At 46.7% G+C, this 16,695-nt stretch overlaps 2 protein-coding genes across 10 annotated transcripts in view; one reads left to right on the top strand and one right to left on the bottom strand.

Moving 5' to 3' along the window:
* LOC105683857 (inactive dipeptidyl peptidase 10) overlaps window positions 1-15,918 on the top strand; it is a 31,015-nt gene extending 15,097 nt beyond the window's left edge. For 6 of the 9 annotated variants that reach the window (XM_048659550.1, XM_048659551.1, XM_048659549.1 and 3 more), the window contains 12 exons: window positions 4,533-4,754; window positions 10,267-10,373; window positions 10,595-10,793; window positions 11,416-11,490; window positions 12,847-12,899; window positions 13,159-13,704; window positions 13,761-14,079; window positions 14,144-14,322; window positions 14,398-14,620; window positions 14,772-15,216; window positions 15,306-15,511; window positions 15,648-15,918. In XM_048659550.1, coding sequence (XP_048515507.1) covers window positions 4,653-4,754; window positions 10,267-10,373; window positions 10,595-10,793; window positions 11,416-11,490; window positions 12,847-12,899; window positions 13,159-13,704; window positions 13,761-14,079; window positions 14,144-14,322; window positions 14,398-14,620; window positions 14,772-15,216; window positions 15,306-15,511; window positions 15,648-15,749 — 2,556 coding nt within the window. In that variant the 5' untranslated portion in view covers window positions 4,533-4,652 and the 3' untranslated portion in view covers window positions 15,750-15,918. Of the gene's footprint in view, window positions 1-3,659; window positions 3,680-4,532; window positions 4,755-7,907; window positions 8,415-10,266; window positions 10,374-10,594; window positions 10,794-11,415; window positions 11,491-12,846; window positions 12,900-13,158; window positions 13,705-13,760; window positions 14,080-14,143; window positions 14,323-14,397; window positions 14,621-14,771; window positions 15,217-15,305; window positions 15,512-15,647 lie in introns of those variants that run through there. The other 3 variants (XM_048659552.1, XM_012396798.2, XM_025746223.2) reach the window with 3 other exon arrangements.
* Window positions 394-4,254, bottom strand: LOC125502047. Its single transcript, XM_048659556.1, has 2 exons — window positions 4,138-4,254; window positions 394-955 (listed from the first exon to the last, which is right to left on the bottom strand). The coding sequence occupies exons 1-2, from the start codon at window positions 4,176-4,178 to the stop codon at window positions 553-555; spliced, it is 444 nt and encodes a 147-aa protein (XP_048515513.1). The 5' UTR covers window positions 4,179-4,254; the 3' UTR covers window positions 394-552.
* Window positions 15,919-16,695: the final 777 nt, after the last annotated feature.

Below are 16,695 nucleotides of genomic sequence, written 5' to 3'. Positions count from 1 at the left end.
CCGTCAAACCTTCGAGACCTTGAAGACTTTCGCTTCAGGGTCTGGATCAGAACCGCGCCAATTTTTCAGGTCGTCCATCATCCTCACGATGGAAAGCAAATCTAGTGCAGCTATTTTTCCATCCAACTAAAATCGCCGAAGGTCCGGTCCGGCGGAGCCCAGAAGGACGAGTTTTCTCGATTCAGTGGAACGAATTTCGAAAATCTCAAGAGCAAATATTATTCGTCGACCGTCGGAAGTGAGTAGCCTCATTGTTCCGTCGCGAATTGATTTCGGAGGGCCTTGAAGATGAAAGATAATCTTGAAATACCTCGTCACGAGGAAAAACAAAAATCGATAGAAAAAAAAAAAGAGATCGCCAGTTCTCAAACCTTGGGGTTGTCAACGTCACGTATATTTGTGTTTATGTTTTACGATATAATATGCATAACGTTATGAACCGAGAGTTCGCGTGTCGGGTAATGTGATACAAAATGTATATTCCAGTTCTTTTATTCATTTTCTCCAACTTCCTTTACTTTTCATACACGGATATCCTGAAGAAGTGGAAAATTACAAGATTCTTTTCTCTCCATTTTTCTTTTGACATTCATGAATCGAAAATCGTGCCGATCCACGTTTTTCCGAGTAGCTTGCAAGCTCACCTCGCAAACGAACCGACCATAATAATTTTTTCTTCGGAACCGCGTTCCAATCTGAGGTCATAAAATTACTCGTCCAAAAAAGTACAACAGGCGATCGAATACCTCGGCACCAAATGTCACCGATAGCTTCGGGCAAGCCTTGTGATTTTTTTGGTAGATCTTCTTCTTCTTCTTCTTCTTCTTGCTCCGCGTCTTCCTGGCGCTTTTCCGATTCGTCTTCGCGGGCAGACGTGAAGCATCGGTAGTATGGATCCAAGAATATTTTGGCAAAAGGCCATCCGGTGCCTGGAGGTCCGTAGAGTCGAGGAAGTCTTGAAAGAAAAAAAGGTAGAAAGAAAACGGTTGATAAAAAAGCATGGAAATGTTTTCGCGTTGCGCGTCGGACCTTGCGGAGTACGGAGAAAACTGGGAGGAAGACCCGACCACGTTGACCGATCACGCGACGTCTGTTTACCCATCGCGGCATCGCCGAAGAATCAACCTAATTCACCGTTCGGCGTAAATTCAATTTTCAACACCCTCAAGAGTCGTGAAAAGTTTCCAAAGACACCGAACCGGACGCGTCGTCTTACGCGCTAGCGAAAATTCCGCCACGAAAACCGGGATACATTTCTGGCATTTCTCTCCCTCGTTCTCTTTTATTTGTCACCTTCATTCCTTCCGTACCGTGCAATTCGTCGAGCACGTCCTCATCCTTATTCGACTCGCTGCGACGTTCAACTACAACGGCGGCAGTGTCGGAAGTACGGTACAAAAAAAAAAAGGGAAAAAGGTGAAACAATGTCTCCCCGGTGTAATATAAGTGAGACATTAAATCCCGTAGGTTACAACGTCGTCGCTAGACTGGAGAGTGCATCTTCAAGTTTCAGGGTCCAGAATTGCAGTTTATATCGCGAGTTTACTTACACGTCGGGCGTCGGACTTGGCGGAAAAAAAATGAATAAAAAATAAAGAACCCACTTCAGTAGCCGGAGTTTACCGGCTCGGTATACCTACGTACGTATGCAACGCGGGAAAACTTTTAACCCTGGAAGCCGGCACGTATCCCTACGGGAATTCCGGTAGACCTTCCAGCTCGCGAGTCAGGAATTAAGACCTCATACCCGACTGCCCTGCACCCTCTCACCGTCCCTCCTTAATTCCCGACTGTAGAAAACGGATCCGTCTTACTTCCGCCCTGTGCATTTCACGTTTCATCCCTCTCTCTTCCCGTGCAGCTTAACGCCCGGACACGGTTATCCCCTAGGAAAAAAATACAGAGATATATCCCGGATAATAAAGCCCCCGAACTATGTGACCCGGGAAATTTCTACACATTAATTCGGCGCTCATTACTTTCCAAGTATCATTTTACATTTGGATGTAATTGGGTTCCGTTTCGTCGTTCATTAGTCTAATACGTTCCCAGGGAAAGTACGAAGAGCGGCGGAAAAAATGAAACGAAATAAAATCGGTGTAAATACACGCTCGGGGGATCGGAGAGAAAAACACGCCGAGGGGGGATGAGGGCGAGGGAAGAAAAACAGCTATTACTCTTAATCGAGAAAGATTAGCCGGAAATACGAAGGACAGATGAGGAAATGATTCAGTTTTCCGACCGTTTGCCATGCTTCGAGTTCGCCCGAGAGATGTAAAATGTGAGGAGGGACGACCCTGAATCCGTTGCTTGTTTTTTTACCCCCGTTGCGTCGGTCCGCGAAACCGAGAGCGACGTTCGCAGCGTCCGAAACGAAAGACGGAAGAGCGAAAGACACCGCGAACGCGACGGATGAACCTGACGCGACGCGGCGAGCTTTCGCCGGAGGGTACGAGGTACGTACCGTATAATACCGGGTCGTGAAATGAGTTTCGCCGAAAGGGAAACGGAGGGAACGTGCGTCCCGGAGAAGGACGAAGACCGAAGGGAGGGAGGGAGGGCCGAGAGGCGCGAGGGCGAAAGGGTGCGAGAGGGACGATTGTCGGACGTAGAGGGATGCGAGTCGGTTGCCGGACGGGCGCCCCGGTATCTAGGGGTAGCCGACCCTGTTTCGGTTTCTCCCTCGCCCCCCGGATCTCTCGCTCCCTCGGTCTCTTCGTTGCTCTCTTCAACGTAGCTAGTTCCGAGTTCCGCTAACCCCACCCGCCCTTGCTCGCGATTCCTCCCTCATCCCTCGTCCCTCGACCTGCCGTCCCCACCCACACGGTCTGCCGCACTGCTGACGTAACATACCTCTCTGACGTCACGGCTCGAGATAACGTCCCATTTCGTGCCTTCCCACCCCCACCCCCACCCCCACCCTCGTACGTCCCTCTCGAACCCCTCGCCGTCTCGCGAATGTGTTACGTTTTTGCCGTTGCAACGTCATTTTTACTCTCAGCCTTTTTTTTTTCACTCTTTTTTTTTTTTTTTCATTTCGGACCCCCTACTTCTTTCGCCACTCGGACGACGCACCGTCTGGTTCGCGAGGTAACGTCCGCAACGAAATCAATCTTTATTAACGGCCCCCTTCCGAACCACTTCCGCTTCGTTCTCATCCTCGTCTTCGACGTCCTCCTCGGGGTTACTCGGAGCGAGTGAAAATGGTAATTAAGAAGAATTTGTCAACGAACCGCGGGCCAACCAGCGACGCTAATTAATTGGAAAAACTGAACACTTGATCCGGATCAAAGGTCGAACACGAAGGTCGAGTGTGTAAAAACTGCTCTCTCTCCTTTCAACCCCTCCCCTGATCTAACCGAAGACGATTCACTTTTTTACGCTTCTGGCTTCTCCCGGATTTATTGAATGAAGCCAATTCTCTTTCTCCTTTTTTTTCATCCCCCTCTTCGTTATACCGGCGGTGTTTCGGCTCGAGTCGAACGTGTTTTCGGTCTCGGAATATGGCGCTGGCCGTGCCCAAAACAATTCTCAACCTTCAGGGGTTAAACGGGATACATTGTGTAATACGAGGAAAGCCGAGAGCTCGTAACATTTCAGCATGCAGCCGGAGCGGCAGCGGCGATACCGCTCGTAGCTGTCCAGAAAGCACGGAGAATAAACCTCACGGTTATACACGGTACGCGATATTGGCTCAAGTTTTTTTTCAAACGTGCCTCATAGGCGAGAATTCAGTTTTTATATTTTTGTTTCGCATTTTCGATCACGAAAAACCAAAAAAGAAAAAAAAATAAGGAATCGGGAAAATAAGAGGAAGAAAGAAAGAAGAAACATATTTTCGAGGGGTAGAGTGTAAACAAGAAAGTGATTTTCCTTTTCCATTGCTCTTATCGGAGATCGTAAAGAACAAGGCGAACAAGACTTGGAAATCGGTTATATTTGAAAATTGAAATATCGTCGGGGATGAGAAAATATTCTCGAACGCCTTAGGGTCAAATCAAGGGGCAAATCTTCGAGGGTGGGGGTTGTTAGCGATCTCCGATCCGAAAGTTCTGGCGTACCATCGGCGGAGATGGCGGCGGCCGAGGAGGGGTGGAGAAAAAAGGGAAAAAAAAACAATTTCTGACTAATTCTCACCCGATAGCTCGGGAAGAGCTCAGAAACTCTACTCCCGACATCCGCGAGTGATTAAACACACACAGAGAAAACGGAGGGGAGAAAGAGAGTTCGGATAACGAAAGAGACGTTTGCAGCCTCCACTGTGACTTAGCGCTGATTAGTTTCCCTCTGCTCGGACCGTCTCGTTGCGTCACGGCTGACCTCAGAGGATCAAAAAAATCCTGAATCAGGGAAGTGCTTCTTCTGCTCCGTCACCCCCGTCGAGAATTTATGAAATTCCAATTTGCGATGCACCGTGACTTTCGTTTCGACTCGGTTTTTACCTTGCCCGACGCCTTCGTATCGTAGGAAGAATTTCTTCTGCGGCGAGTCGTGTTTTCTAATCCCGATTTTCTCGGTTTTTTTGCTTAAAGGTGAGGAACTGTGGATCGGAGGGCATCCCCTCGGCCCCAGGAGTGGCCCAGGGGTTACCCTGGGGACCCCGTAACGAGCCCTGAACTTCAGGTGGCTCGTACAAGGCGGCATCAGGAGCTATGAACGCCAGCGTCAACGTCGAGAGGAACTCCTGGCGGCTACCTCCCGACGAGACCGTCCAGGTCGCCGATCCCCGGTCAAAGTCTGCCCAGGTAAAAGAGGTAATCAATCGCCAGCTTAAGACTCTTCTCGATGTTCAACGTTGTGACGATCGTCCGTAATTGTTTGTTACCCGTGTCGATCGGAATCCCCTTCGATACCGTCGATCGTTCGGTTATCAGAATCCGCGTTCGTTTCGCATTCGGGGGACTTGAAAATTTGAAAATACAAAAGGAACGCAACCGCGGATACGTATATACGTATTTACCACGAATCTCGGGGGGGGAGGGGGGAGAGTGCGATGCCCGTGACGACGAACAAATCCTGGTCTACCCCGAAATCGATACTCCAGAAAACCACTGCGGATAAACCGCGCCGCTGACCCACGTGGGATGGACAAAATAACATTCCGATCCTGTCCAAAACAGAAAGCAGAGGAAAAATTAACAATAGGACAAAGAACCAAATGAAAAAAGGAAGTGAAAACGTGAACGTTTTTTCATGCCAGCTTTCAGAAATTCGTCCTCGACGATTCAAACGAGGTCGAAACAAAATAAAATTAATGGAATCTTTTAGTTCCGTTTGAATTTTTCATGCAACTATAGCATTGCACGTGCGCCCCACATTGCATTGTGACTTTACTCGGAGATTTTCCGATTCCTCAGATCAATTGTATCGGGAAAAAAGCCAATTAAACCAAAAATGATGAATTGATTTTACTAATTTTTAGACCAAAAGTAAAGTAGTTTGGAAATTAATTACATTACATTTTTCTGACGTATTTTAATCTCAGGAATCTGAATCTGAAAGAATTGATCTATCTACTGAATTGACTGAGTTATCGCCATTTTATCGCTTTTTTTGTCATAAATTTGAGGATATCTCTGCGTCAAAATATTCGAATTTCTCAATTCATCAGCGAACCCGAGTTTTGCTGGAGTCAGCGTAGCCGGCAGCGTAGCGTTTTGTTGTGAGACGTCACCTTCGGGGCTGAGCAGAGGTGACTCCCCACAACAAGACCCCTCGCTCGTGGCTACCTGACTCCAGCTAAGCTCGGGTTTGCTGGAGAATTGAGAAATTCGAATATTTCGCTCCATCCATAGATGCGACGAAGCAAAGTGGGTCTACGACTAAAACCACTCGATGTATCTTATAATTTTTCTGCTCCCAACAGCAAATAATTGATGATTACTCGATCGATTGCATGAGTAGATGATTTTAGCTTTCAGATTTGGATTCCTGAGCTGATTGTACGTCAGATTACTCTTGGAAAACCAAAAAAAAATTGATTTTTGGGCAGAAAAACATCAATTTTTGAGCAAAAAAAAATCGATTTTTGAGCAAAAAGTAAAGTAGTTTAGAAATTGATTGTATTACACTTTTCTGGCGTATTTTGATCTCGGGAATCCGAATCTGAAAGAAAAATTGACCTATCTGTAAAATTGACAGAGTTATCGCCAATTTTCAGCTTTTTGGGGTGAAAAATAAAAAATTAATTTTTTCATCTATATTTATGTATTTTGAGCCCAGGAATCTGAATCTGGAAGAAAAATGGATCTATCTATAAAATTTATCGAGTTATCGTCGTTTTTAGGCATTTTTTGGCATAAATTTGAGGATATCTCGAAGGGAAAAAATCGTAGCTCATTTTGAACAACGGATTCGTCTTTCTGAGGTCAAAATACGTAAGAAAAGTGCCATACGATCAATTTTAAAAAATAAAAAATTTTGGTCAAAATTTGAGATTTTTTCAAGGTGTACCCCTTTGGATTTTTTCAAATTTCGGCCAAAAATTTTTATTTTTTAAAATCGATCGTATGGCACTTTCCTTACGTATTTTGACCTCAGGAACACGAATCCGTTGTCCAAAATGAGCTACGATTTTTTCCCTTTGAGATATCCTCGAATTTATGCAAAAAAATGCGAAAAAATGGAGATAACTCGGTCATTTTTTAAGATAGATCAATTTTTCTTCCAGATTCGAATTCCTGGGCTCAAATTACATTAATATAGACTAAAAAATTAATTTTTCATTTTCGACCCCAAAAAGCTGAAAATTGGCGATAACTCGGTCAATTTTAGAGATAGGTCAATTTTCCTTTTAGATTCGGATTCCCGAGGTCAAAATACGTCAGAAAAGTGTATTACAATCAATTTCCAAACTACTTTATTTTTGGCTACATTCTGATCTCAGGAATTCGAAAATTGATCGAGTTTCGGGCCTTTCGCCGTAGATCAATCAAGATTTTTCGATTGGTTTCAATTGTAGTTTAACTCTTATTCCCTCGTTCGTCATTTTCCTGTAACTCGACTCTTCAAATCCAGTTTTTCAACATCCTCAATCCCAGGAAATGTATTACGCAAAGGGTAGATCTGTCATTCCGCGACGGTCAATTGAAACGATAAGGGAGAGGTAACATTTGCAGAGGTAACGGAACTCGTGCCACTTCGTATTTCATCTCTGGTCAGCGTTGGATAATTTCCCAGTCTCCGGTTGTCAATTTAATTTTAATTATTCATCATTATTTGTTAGGGAAAGTAAAAAAAAAAATGCATCGCCACGTTCCGCCTTTCGAGAACGACGAGTTTTACGAGTAGAGAAGAGTGATGGTGCATCAAAGATCGGGTCACATCCCCTATTATTATTCAAATATCCGCTACGTCGCGACAACATCACAGGTACAACCACTCCGGCAATTCTCTTGGCTTGCATGAGATGCAAGTAGAGGTCAAACACACGCGGTCCTCGCACCTAATCCACTTCCGGTTTACCGCATAACCCACCGAGGTGATGATGCGCCCCGATTATACGCTGCATCTGAATAATCGCTACGTAGTAACAAGCCTACGCCACAAGTGCATTCTACCGCCAAGATTTTGGCCGGATTAAAATAGGGGAGGGCTGAAATTATTACCACAGTTTTTTCTCTCGTACAAAGGGGCTGAAAAAAATGAAGAACAAACGGCATTAGGGGTGTTCGAACGGCGTTGCGGTGAAAGGTTTCACAATGTCGAATCATTATTGCGATTGTCTCTGATGAGAAATTCCAATCGCGCCGTAATCAAAGTCATCGACATCAGCTGCATTCGCAGAGTTTGCGCATTGAAGTATAGTCACCGTTATATCGGATGAGGAAGTTCGTGCGAGGTAAATTCGTAAGTTGATTACCACCTGGTAGCGGCCTGTCCTCCGACATGCCAGGGTGGGACGAACAAACAAACAACGGTAATAGTCTCGCCCAGCTAACGTAACGCAATCGAAGCTACAACGTAACCACCCAGCAGCTAGTGGCTTCCAAAGCCGTAACGTTCTCACTTCTTCTACTTTTACGCGAAACGTCGTCGGGCGGTCGCGTCGCATCGCGTTGTGTGATTTTTGTGATAATATTCAAAAGGTGGCACCGAAAAAAATACACACAAAATCAAAAGAGGAGAGCTGACTTTACGAACATATTCACCTCTCGTACGATCAGAAGATCAAATAATATATTGACGGGGAGGAAATTAATTCGGAAAATCGATAGCAGAATTATTCATTGATTTATCAGTAGTGATGATAACTGCAAAAGTGATGGCGATGCAACGAAAATAATGACGTCGGTGATAATTACTCTCTAATCGAAACAGTCGTCGATTGAAAAAGTTCCGAAATAAGCTTCATTACCTAACCGGCGGACCAAGTGGCTGGCGAGATGGCGTGTTGCAACACAATCTGCCATTTGGTGGGTGAGATACTGACGTTTTTTTCCTATCAACCGGATAAGCGAATATTTTATAAATTTGCGCGAAAATTTGCCCCATCATTCGTTCGTGCGCTCGTGTAATCGTCGGCTATTTTTATTCATTTTTTCACCTGTAGCTTTGACCCCCCGACGCAGATATGGATTCCGGAGAGGGGTTTCGTTGCCAACCGTATACACGACTACATTTTTATGCTGATCTCGTTAGAAATGTTACAACGGCGTTACGACATTGAACTCATTTCACGCGACCTCGAGGTTACGGATTATTTTTGTTTCCCTTTATGCAACCGAAGATAGATCCGCATGGATTCGAAAGGTGATGTGAGAATGATTTTGAATACAGTCGGGAGAAACAGACTTCGAAAAAGTTAACCAGAGGCGGGGAATAACGATACCGTACGTGGATTCGATTGTCCCGGAATTTATTGTGATAAACAAGTCGTTGAAAAGCGATTACCGAGTGATGCTGGCCAATCAAAGATCGTTGTTTTTCGTTCGGGAGTCAATCGTTTGTCAATTTCCAGAGGCGTTGGAAAATAAGAAAGGGTTGTTCTGCGTTGGAAATCGAATGGTATGGATGTATAGGTATACCCAGATGCGGATCATCGCTGCGGTCATTAGGTGAGACGTTATATAGAAATGAGGGAGAAAAAGAATCTTGAAAAGTTTTCTCGTTCAATCTTATACGATCGTAAAATAAAATAGCGCGTTATGAACTGTAATAAATCACACGTGTGTGACGCGTGGGTTACAACCGATCCGATCTCGGTATTCCGAAGACAAGAATTTGGGAATTTCCAAAATTGAGAATTAAACAAACGGTTAAAAGCTCATAAATCGTGTTATTTTTGGAATTGTATAAGAAACCGTGCGGCCTGCCAAACGCCTTCTCGACTGAACAGTGACGAAGATCAATCGCCCGTAAAAACTGAAGACGGAAATCATCGGTGTTCTCTATTTCTCCGTCGTTCGATCACGCGTCGGTGCGAATAGCTCGGAATATTTGAGGTCACTCGAGCTTTTCATCTCCCAACTTCGCGGAGAGGACGCGGGATACATTCGCGGTAAATCGAAGTCGTTGAGAAGGTAACGACGTCGCGTAACGTCCTGCATCTGACGGTTAAAACGGCAATGCCGAGTCGCGCTGCACGGTCCTCGACCAATCACCGTGGGAGGCAATTTCAGAGGGAGAGGTACGACCTACCCGCTGTACTCTACGGTCACGGTATCACGCCCTTGGGTATCACCACCTTATTTACCCTACGGTACGTACGTAGGTCGCGGTGTACGTGCCGCATTTGTATCACCTCTCCAGAACTTAACACCGGCACTCCGTGTTACGCGGCCGTATAGTCCGATAATAATTCTCAACGCTGTCCGCGGACCTCGTAACCCGACCCGATAATAAAAATATAGAGAAAGAACTTGGGGAAAAGGGGGCCCCGTGAAAATCTCAGGGAGACAGAGGTCTGGCGAAATTTATCGCTCCGGATGCGTAATCCGAATTGCGGTCGACGGAGTATCGGAATTCGTCGTAGGATCGACGGATCTGAATTATACTCGCACGGTGAGGAGGACTCGATTGACGACGGGGGATGAAAATTGTCGTTGAACGTTTCCAAGCTCCGCGTCGGTCGCGATTATTTTTAAGGCTCCCCGTGTTTCTCGTCATATATCCTCGCACGTTCGATAATGCCAAGCAATGCTTATTACAACGCTTTATCCGGATCGCCCTGGAATGGGCTGATCCCGCGCGGTCCGGTGTACCTCAACGAGCGACGAGGAGAACTTTTTAATCCGCGATCCGCGGCGATTTTCTTTTATGTTGCAGGACCTCACTTACGGCGAGGGTGGACACAACTGGAGAAGCATCGTGTTCTCTTTATTGGTAATCGGCTTCGTCATAGCGGGCATCGTCACCGCCATATACCTCCTCGGGTAAGCCAATTAGCGAGAGGAACTCGAATTCCGTACTCGGACATTTCTCATTTTTTTTTTTTTTTTTTCAAATTCAATCAACGGGACGACGTCGCTCGGTCTCCGCGGAGAGTCCTCGACAGTTTTTCAAAATCGAGCCCTACCGGTCTCGAGTTCGCCGCTCCGTTGATTCGTTTAACCCGGAATTATCGTTATCATTATTTTTCTCCGCGACGAACCAGGTACGTCGACGAGCTCCTTTATTGGAGCGGTAAGCGCCTGACCCTGGAAGAGTGTCTCCGGGGAGATTTGACGCCGCATCGACTTCCGCCGGCCTGGTTGTCCCACGACAAGTTCGTATTCCAAGCAGACGACGGTTCCCTCGCTTTACTCGACACTTCGAACAACTCCGTATCTCTACTAGTTTCAAATCACACCCTCGTAAGTATAAAACGACGACGGCGTTCGAAATAATAACGACAACGCTCCCGCGATAACGTCCTTTCAACCCACGTCCCATTCGATTCCTAAGAAAATTCAATTCCTCGATCCCGATCGTACAATTATCGGTCATCCCCCGATATCAATTCTCACGATCGCAGCCGACGCACACCGCGAATATTCGAGGGAGGGCGAACGACTCGAAGGGAGGACTCGAGTCGCGCCTACGAATTTCGTCGTTTGCATCTCCGCTCGCTTCCGACGAATATTCGCGGTATTTCCCAGGTATTAGGTGTGTATATACATCCCCTGTATCTGTACACGCGATGAGAAAAAGCAGCAGCAGTAGCAACGGACAAACCAGAACCCGCTTAAAACGTCGAGAGAGAGCATCATCGATCCGCGCGGCGATCACCGGGGTGCGCCGCCCTCGGCACCGCTCCAGGCTTCTCCGCACCCCGGTCATGCTCGTCTATGCGGTCGCATGCTAAACGCAAAAAAAAGCACAATATCATCGCCAAATATAACGATACAACAACAAATATTTGCCAGAATAAAAAATCCAAAGAAACCAAAACCATCCGACCGAGTGGAACTTATTTTTCTTTTCTCCGATTCGCAGAGGCAGCTCAATGTTCAAGGGTACCAATGCAGCTCGGATCTTCGCTATGTGCTTTTCAAGCACAATGTCAAACCGGTGAGCGTGAAACACAATTCCAAAATGTATGTTCATGTGATATTTCGTCATTCCAAACGTGATTCATTTTTCCAAACGCATCCCTTCCACCCCTTCGCCCGAGTCATCGACGTCTCGCGACGTCTTTATTATCGCGTCGATTTATTAGCAACCGTACGTCACCGGCGATATGGTGGGTATGTTTAATCGTCGGTAACGAAATGTATTTCATCCGCGTAGAGTAAATAGTTTGCTGAAGTTTTGACGTTTCAAGCTGTTGGGGGTACCTCGCTACTTCTTCATCTTCCCCCCTTCGCCTTGCTCGCATGCACGTATATATTCGTACACCGATACCGCCGCACTTAACATTGCTGCGAGTGAAGTAGGTAATTTTTAAATTAAAAGTTCCCCGTTTGTTCAACGCGCGGGAAGCAGCGCCGAGGCGTATACGTATACCTGCGACTCGGCGCACACACCGCTAATTAAAGTTTTTAACTTTTTAATTTTTATAATAATGAAATATTTTTAGAATACCATTATCAACTACGACTACCGACCAAAAAAAAAAAAAAAAAATGTTACGGTTGCGATGGTATTATATTATTACTCTTTACTTCGTACTCGCTTATTCTCCCACCCCCGTCCAACCCGGAAATTGATTACACGCTCTTTTGTAACGGCTCTCGATCACGCGACTTGGCCCGGTACGCTCAACTACCCCCATACCTCGTAACGTACTAGGCTGGGCAGATATCGAAAATAAAGAGAAAAAGCGAGAAATTTATAATATCAATTTGCATAAACGGTTTTCAATTTGTTATTATTTCTTTTTTTTCCCCGTCAACGGTTCGCAATCTGTTCGAAAACGGCGTGTGCTTTACCGAGTGAAAATAGGGCGTTGAAATAAAATTTCAACGACTGACGAGGATTTTTAATATTTAATTGTGATATTTTCTTGAGCGCTTGGTCCGATCGCGAGCTATCGGGTATCCGAATTATATCCGTAAGGGTCGACGCCGGGAGTTTGTTTTTCTCGCAAAGTGTTCGATTAATTTGTTGGCCATTGACTCGGTAAAGCCGAACTGCCTGAATCCCCCGGTAAGGGCGCCCGGTAGGTCCAGCGAAAGCCAGACAGAACGGCGTATACTTTCCGCTCGGTGGCAGAAGCAACATACCTCCCTCCTGAGTAAACAGCTCGGGATCCCGAGTAGCCTGTCAGCGGTGATGTAGAGAGAGAAAAAAAATAAACGAAATAGGAAAAGCAAAATAAACGATTCGGGCAAACTCCCCGCAACGAAAAAACATGCGGGGGTGATACCAGCTTTTATGATATTGCGGAGCCGAACATCAGATAAACGTATTCTTGAAATATTTTAGGTGTTTCGGCACAGTTTCACCGCACACTACACGGTCTACGACGTCACCAACGAGTAAGTAAATCGCTGTGAACAATATTTTTAGTCCGTCGAACCCCCCGAATGACCGTCATTCGTTCCGCCCGCTTTGCTTTCCGTCGAGTGTTCGACTCGTGCGCGTTATCCCTTCAGGATGCGCCTGCCGAATCATCGGCAAATTGTAAATTCAACCACGCACCGTTCGGACGGCTAGCGAATAATTTCGAGCTCGTGCACGACAACCGATCGTCCGAACTTGAACGTTTTTTTTTCCCCCCGTTGTGTTACCCTTCAGTCACCACACACCGCTCCGACTTCACGCGTCTCCCAGAGTGCAACAGACGAGGTTGCAGTTTGCCGCCTGGTTGGGAAACACCACGTCTCTGATAATGATATCGGAGAACGACATCTGGCTGAGGGCGGCTCCTTCGGCCGGAGAAGACACCCGGCTCACGGACACCGGAATTCCCGGCGTCGTCTACAACGGTATACCGGACTGGCTCTACCAAGAAGAAGTTCTACCAAGACCGGAAGTCGTATGGCCGAGCCACGACGGTTCCCACATCCTGTTCGCCTCGTTCAACGACACGAGGGTGTCGGCCTTCCAATTCCCCTGGTTCGGACCGCCGGTGGGGCAAGACGGCATCGACGCCGGTCCTCTGATTTCCTCTACACAGGGCACCTTCCCTCCTTCGAGATCCGTACGATATCCCACGCCTGGTTCACCGAACCCCGAAGTCGACCTCTGGCTGGTTGACCTTTCGAACGCCACGGGCGGTAACGCTACCAACGCGACGGCACCGAGGACCAGGCTGAAACCACCCCCGATATTCGACGGACAGTAAGTACGCGAGGAACGACCTTCGGGAGCTCGCCTGAGGCTTTTCTTTCCTTCAGGGATTACTACCTCATATCAGCCGGCTGGGTGGGCGACGACGCCACGCAAATATCCGTCGTATGGATGACGAGGTCCCAGAATCTCTCCGTTGTCTCGGGGTGTCGAGCGCCTAACTGGGACTGCGAAGAAACGCACTCGGAGAGGGCACCGGAAGGTCAGTGGCTCGACGCCCAGCCGCATCCGGTGTTTGCTCCGGATGGCGACAGTTTCCTTCTACTGGCGGCCGTACAAGAAGGCGGACAGGAACATTTCACCCACATAAAACACGTCACGCTCGCCCAGCAGAGGATAGCGGTCCTCTCGCACGGACGTTACGAGGTGAAAAGGATAAGAAAACGAGGTGAAAAGGTCGCGGAATTACGGAATTCAATTCTATCCACAGGTCAGCGAGATTCTCGCGTGGGACACCCAGGCACACCTCGTCTACTACCTCGGAACGAGGGAATTAAAACCTGGACAGAGGCATCTCTACGTAGTCCGCGACCCCACGACGGACGACCCGAGGCGTTTGGAGCCACTTTGCGTAACGTGTGACCTGGGTGGCGTTCTTTGGAGCAGCAGGTAGATCGGTTCGAGCTTCACCCCCGTTCGAATTCGCAAAGTTTTTCATTCGCTTTTCGTTTTCATTCCGTTTAGATTCTACTACACGAACTGCACCCACTTCAGCGCCTCGGTAAGCCCTCTTTCCGAGAGTGGAGGGCAGGGGTTCTACGTTTTGCATTGCGAAGGGCCTGGACTTCCGTTGGCCGGCGTACATTCTGTAACGACACACAAAATGGTTCGCGTGTTGTACGACACGAGGCTTCAAAGGGCCGACAAACTTTCACAACTCGCTCTACCGACCCGGAGGAGTTTTGAGGTAATCCATAGCTCCTGCTTGTCGGCGAAAACTGCCAAGTGCCATTCGGCGTAAATTCGCCAACCCCGGTGACCACTCGGCAATCGTTGATTCGCAAATGATTCGTTATGACAAAAAAAAAATCGTCATCGCTCCATTTTTTCATCCGCAGATTCCGCTTCCTCAGGGTTGGAGAGCTCAAGTTCAGCTTCTTCTGCCACCTTCGTGGCGCGAGGAATTGAGAGACGCCGCATTTCCAGTACTAGTCGAAGTAAACGGTCGTCCCGGAAGCGAAGCGGTCACAGACAAATTCCGAATAGACTGGGGCACTTACATGTCGAGTCACAACGACGTCGTCTACGTTAGACTGGACGTTCGGGGTGCCAGGGGTCAAGGGAAACGGGCTCTCTTCCGAAGAATCGGAGGCGTCGAGGTCCAAGACCAGCTGACCGTTCTTAGGCACCTTCTGGACACCCTAAAATATCTCGACGAAACGAGGGTAGGCGTATGGGGCTGGGGATACGGTGGATACGTGACCGCCATGGTCCTCGGGAGCCAACAAAATGTCTTCAAATGCGGAGTCGCCGTGAGCCCTATAGCGGACTGGCTCTACTACAGTGAGTATGATCGAAAAGATACAGGCGGTTAGCCGATGAGCGATTCATTTCGTTGCGTGGATTCGCTTTATCGATCGTTTCGCCTACAGATTCGGCATTCACGGAGCGTGTTCTCGGTGCTCCTTCGGAAAATTACAAGGGCTACGTGGAGGCCGATTTAACGCAGAGAGCGCGACTGGTACCTAGCCATAGATTATATCTTCTCCACGGTCTCGCCGATCTCACAGCACCCTACACACACGGGGTGGCGTTTGCCAAGGCCTTGTCGGACGCAGGCGTGATCTTCAGGTATCAGGTGAGCCCCCAACTCTCACCCCCCATGAGAGAAACGGAGGAGGAGAGTACACGTTGCGTTTCCTCGAACTTTATTCCATATCTTTTTATTTTCATCGGTCTGAATTTGTTCCTATCTCTTTTCAATTATTCGTCAGAGCTACGCCGACGAAGATCACTCTCTGACGGGTGTCATCGAGCACGCCTACCGTTCGATGGAGGACTTCCTCTCCGAGTGCCTCGCCCTGGATCCCTCCTAGTGCCTGAACCGGCTCACCTTGCTTTGACGACCTGTCTAATTAATACCGGTCGCGTATGATTCCAGGCCTATTAGAAAAGAAACGGAAACAACAAGCGAAAGGAAATTTATTAAATAATTGAATTTAAACAATCTATAAATCAAAAATAATAAAATCACGCTACTACGTACTACTACTACTGTTACTACCACCACTACCACTACTACTTATACTACTATTACTACTACTAATACTACTACTACCCTACTACCTACTACCACATCATATGCGGACTCCACATAATCCACGGAGACGAATTAAATTTATACCGTACGTTAGTCTATATTAGATACCCGGAGTAATCATAATTACTGTAATTATGATTGTCGACGATTCTAGTTGTTATTACTGTTATTTGTATCATTATTATTATTACCTCCTGAAGAGCGATTTCATAATATTTGTACGAACGGTATAATTAACAATTTTTACACGTAGGTTTATAAATGATATCTTCCGAATCTGCGTACAGAACAAAAAGATAATATGTGGTATCCAATGTTACGCTGAAATGACCTTCCTCCTCGCCTTTTGATGCACTTTGCGATTCGCGTGGAAACCTGAAATACATACATTCAAAGGACGTCGAACGTTCGATGATACTAATGATAATGGTAATAATGATTTCATCAACAATAATAACAAAAAATGACATGTTAAATAGATGAATCTTACAACGGTATGTAATGCACCAATAATTAATCGAAATTATTTGTGCATTACACGCGGATTATATTATATGTATACATATGCAAGGTGGTCTAAATTTTTGCGCGACAAGAGTATTGGAAAAAAATATACGCGTAATTCTGTTGAAAATGGTCGCGATCCACGCAGGCATCGAAATATTCGAATTTCTCAATTCACCAGCAAACCCGCGCTTGTTAGCTGGACTCAGGTAGCCACG

Source organism: Athalia rosae, chromosome 8 (assembly GCF_917208135.1).
Source record: "Athalia rosae chromosome 8, iyAthRosa1.1, whole genome shotgun sequence".
Lineage (NCBI taxonomy): Eukaryota > Metazoa > Arthropoda > Insecta > Hymenoptera > Athaliidae > Athalia > Athalia rosae.
Note: the sequence above shows the minus strand (reverse complement) of the source record. Positions and strands in the feature narration are given on the sequence as shown.

Coding starts and splice junctions, on each gene's coding strand:
- LOC125502047 (XM_048659556.1), bottom strand. CDS start 4,178: ATGTCGGGAGTAGAGTTTCTGAGCTCTTCCCGAGCTATCGG. Junction 956..4,137: donor AGCTCTTCCCGAGCTATCGG/GTGAGAATTAGT, acceptor TTTTCTTTCAAG/ACTTCCTCGACTCTACGGAC.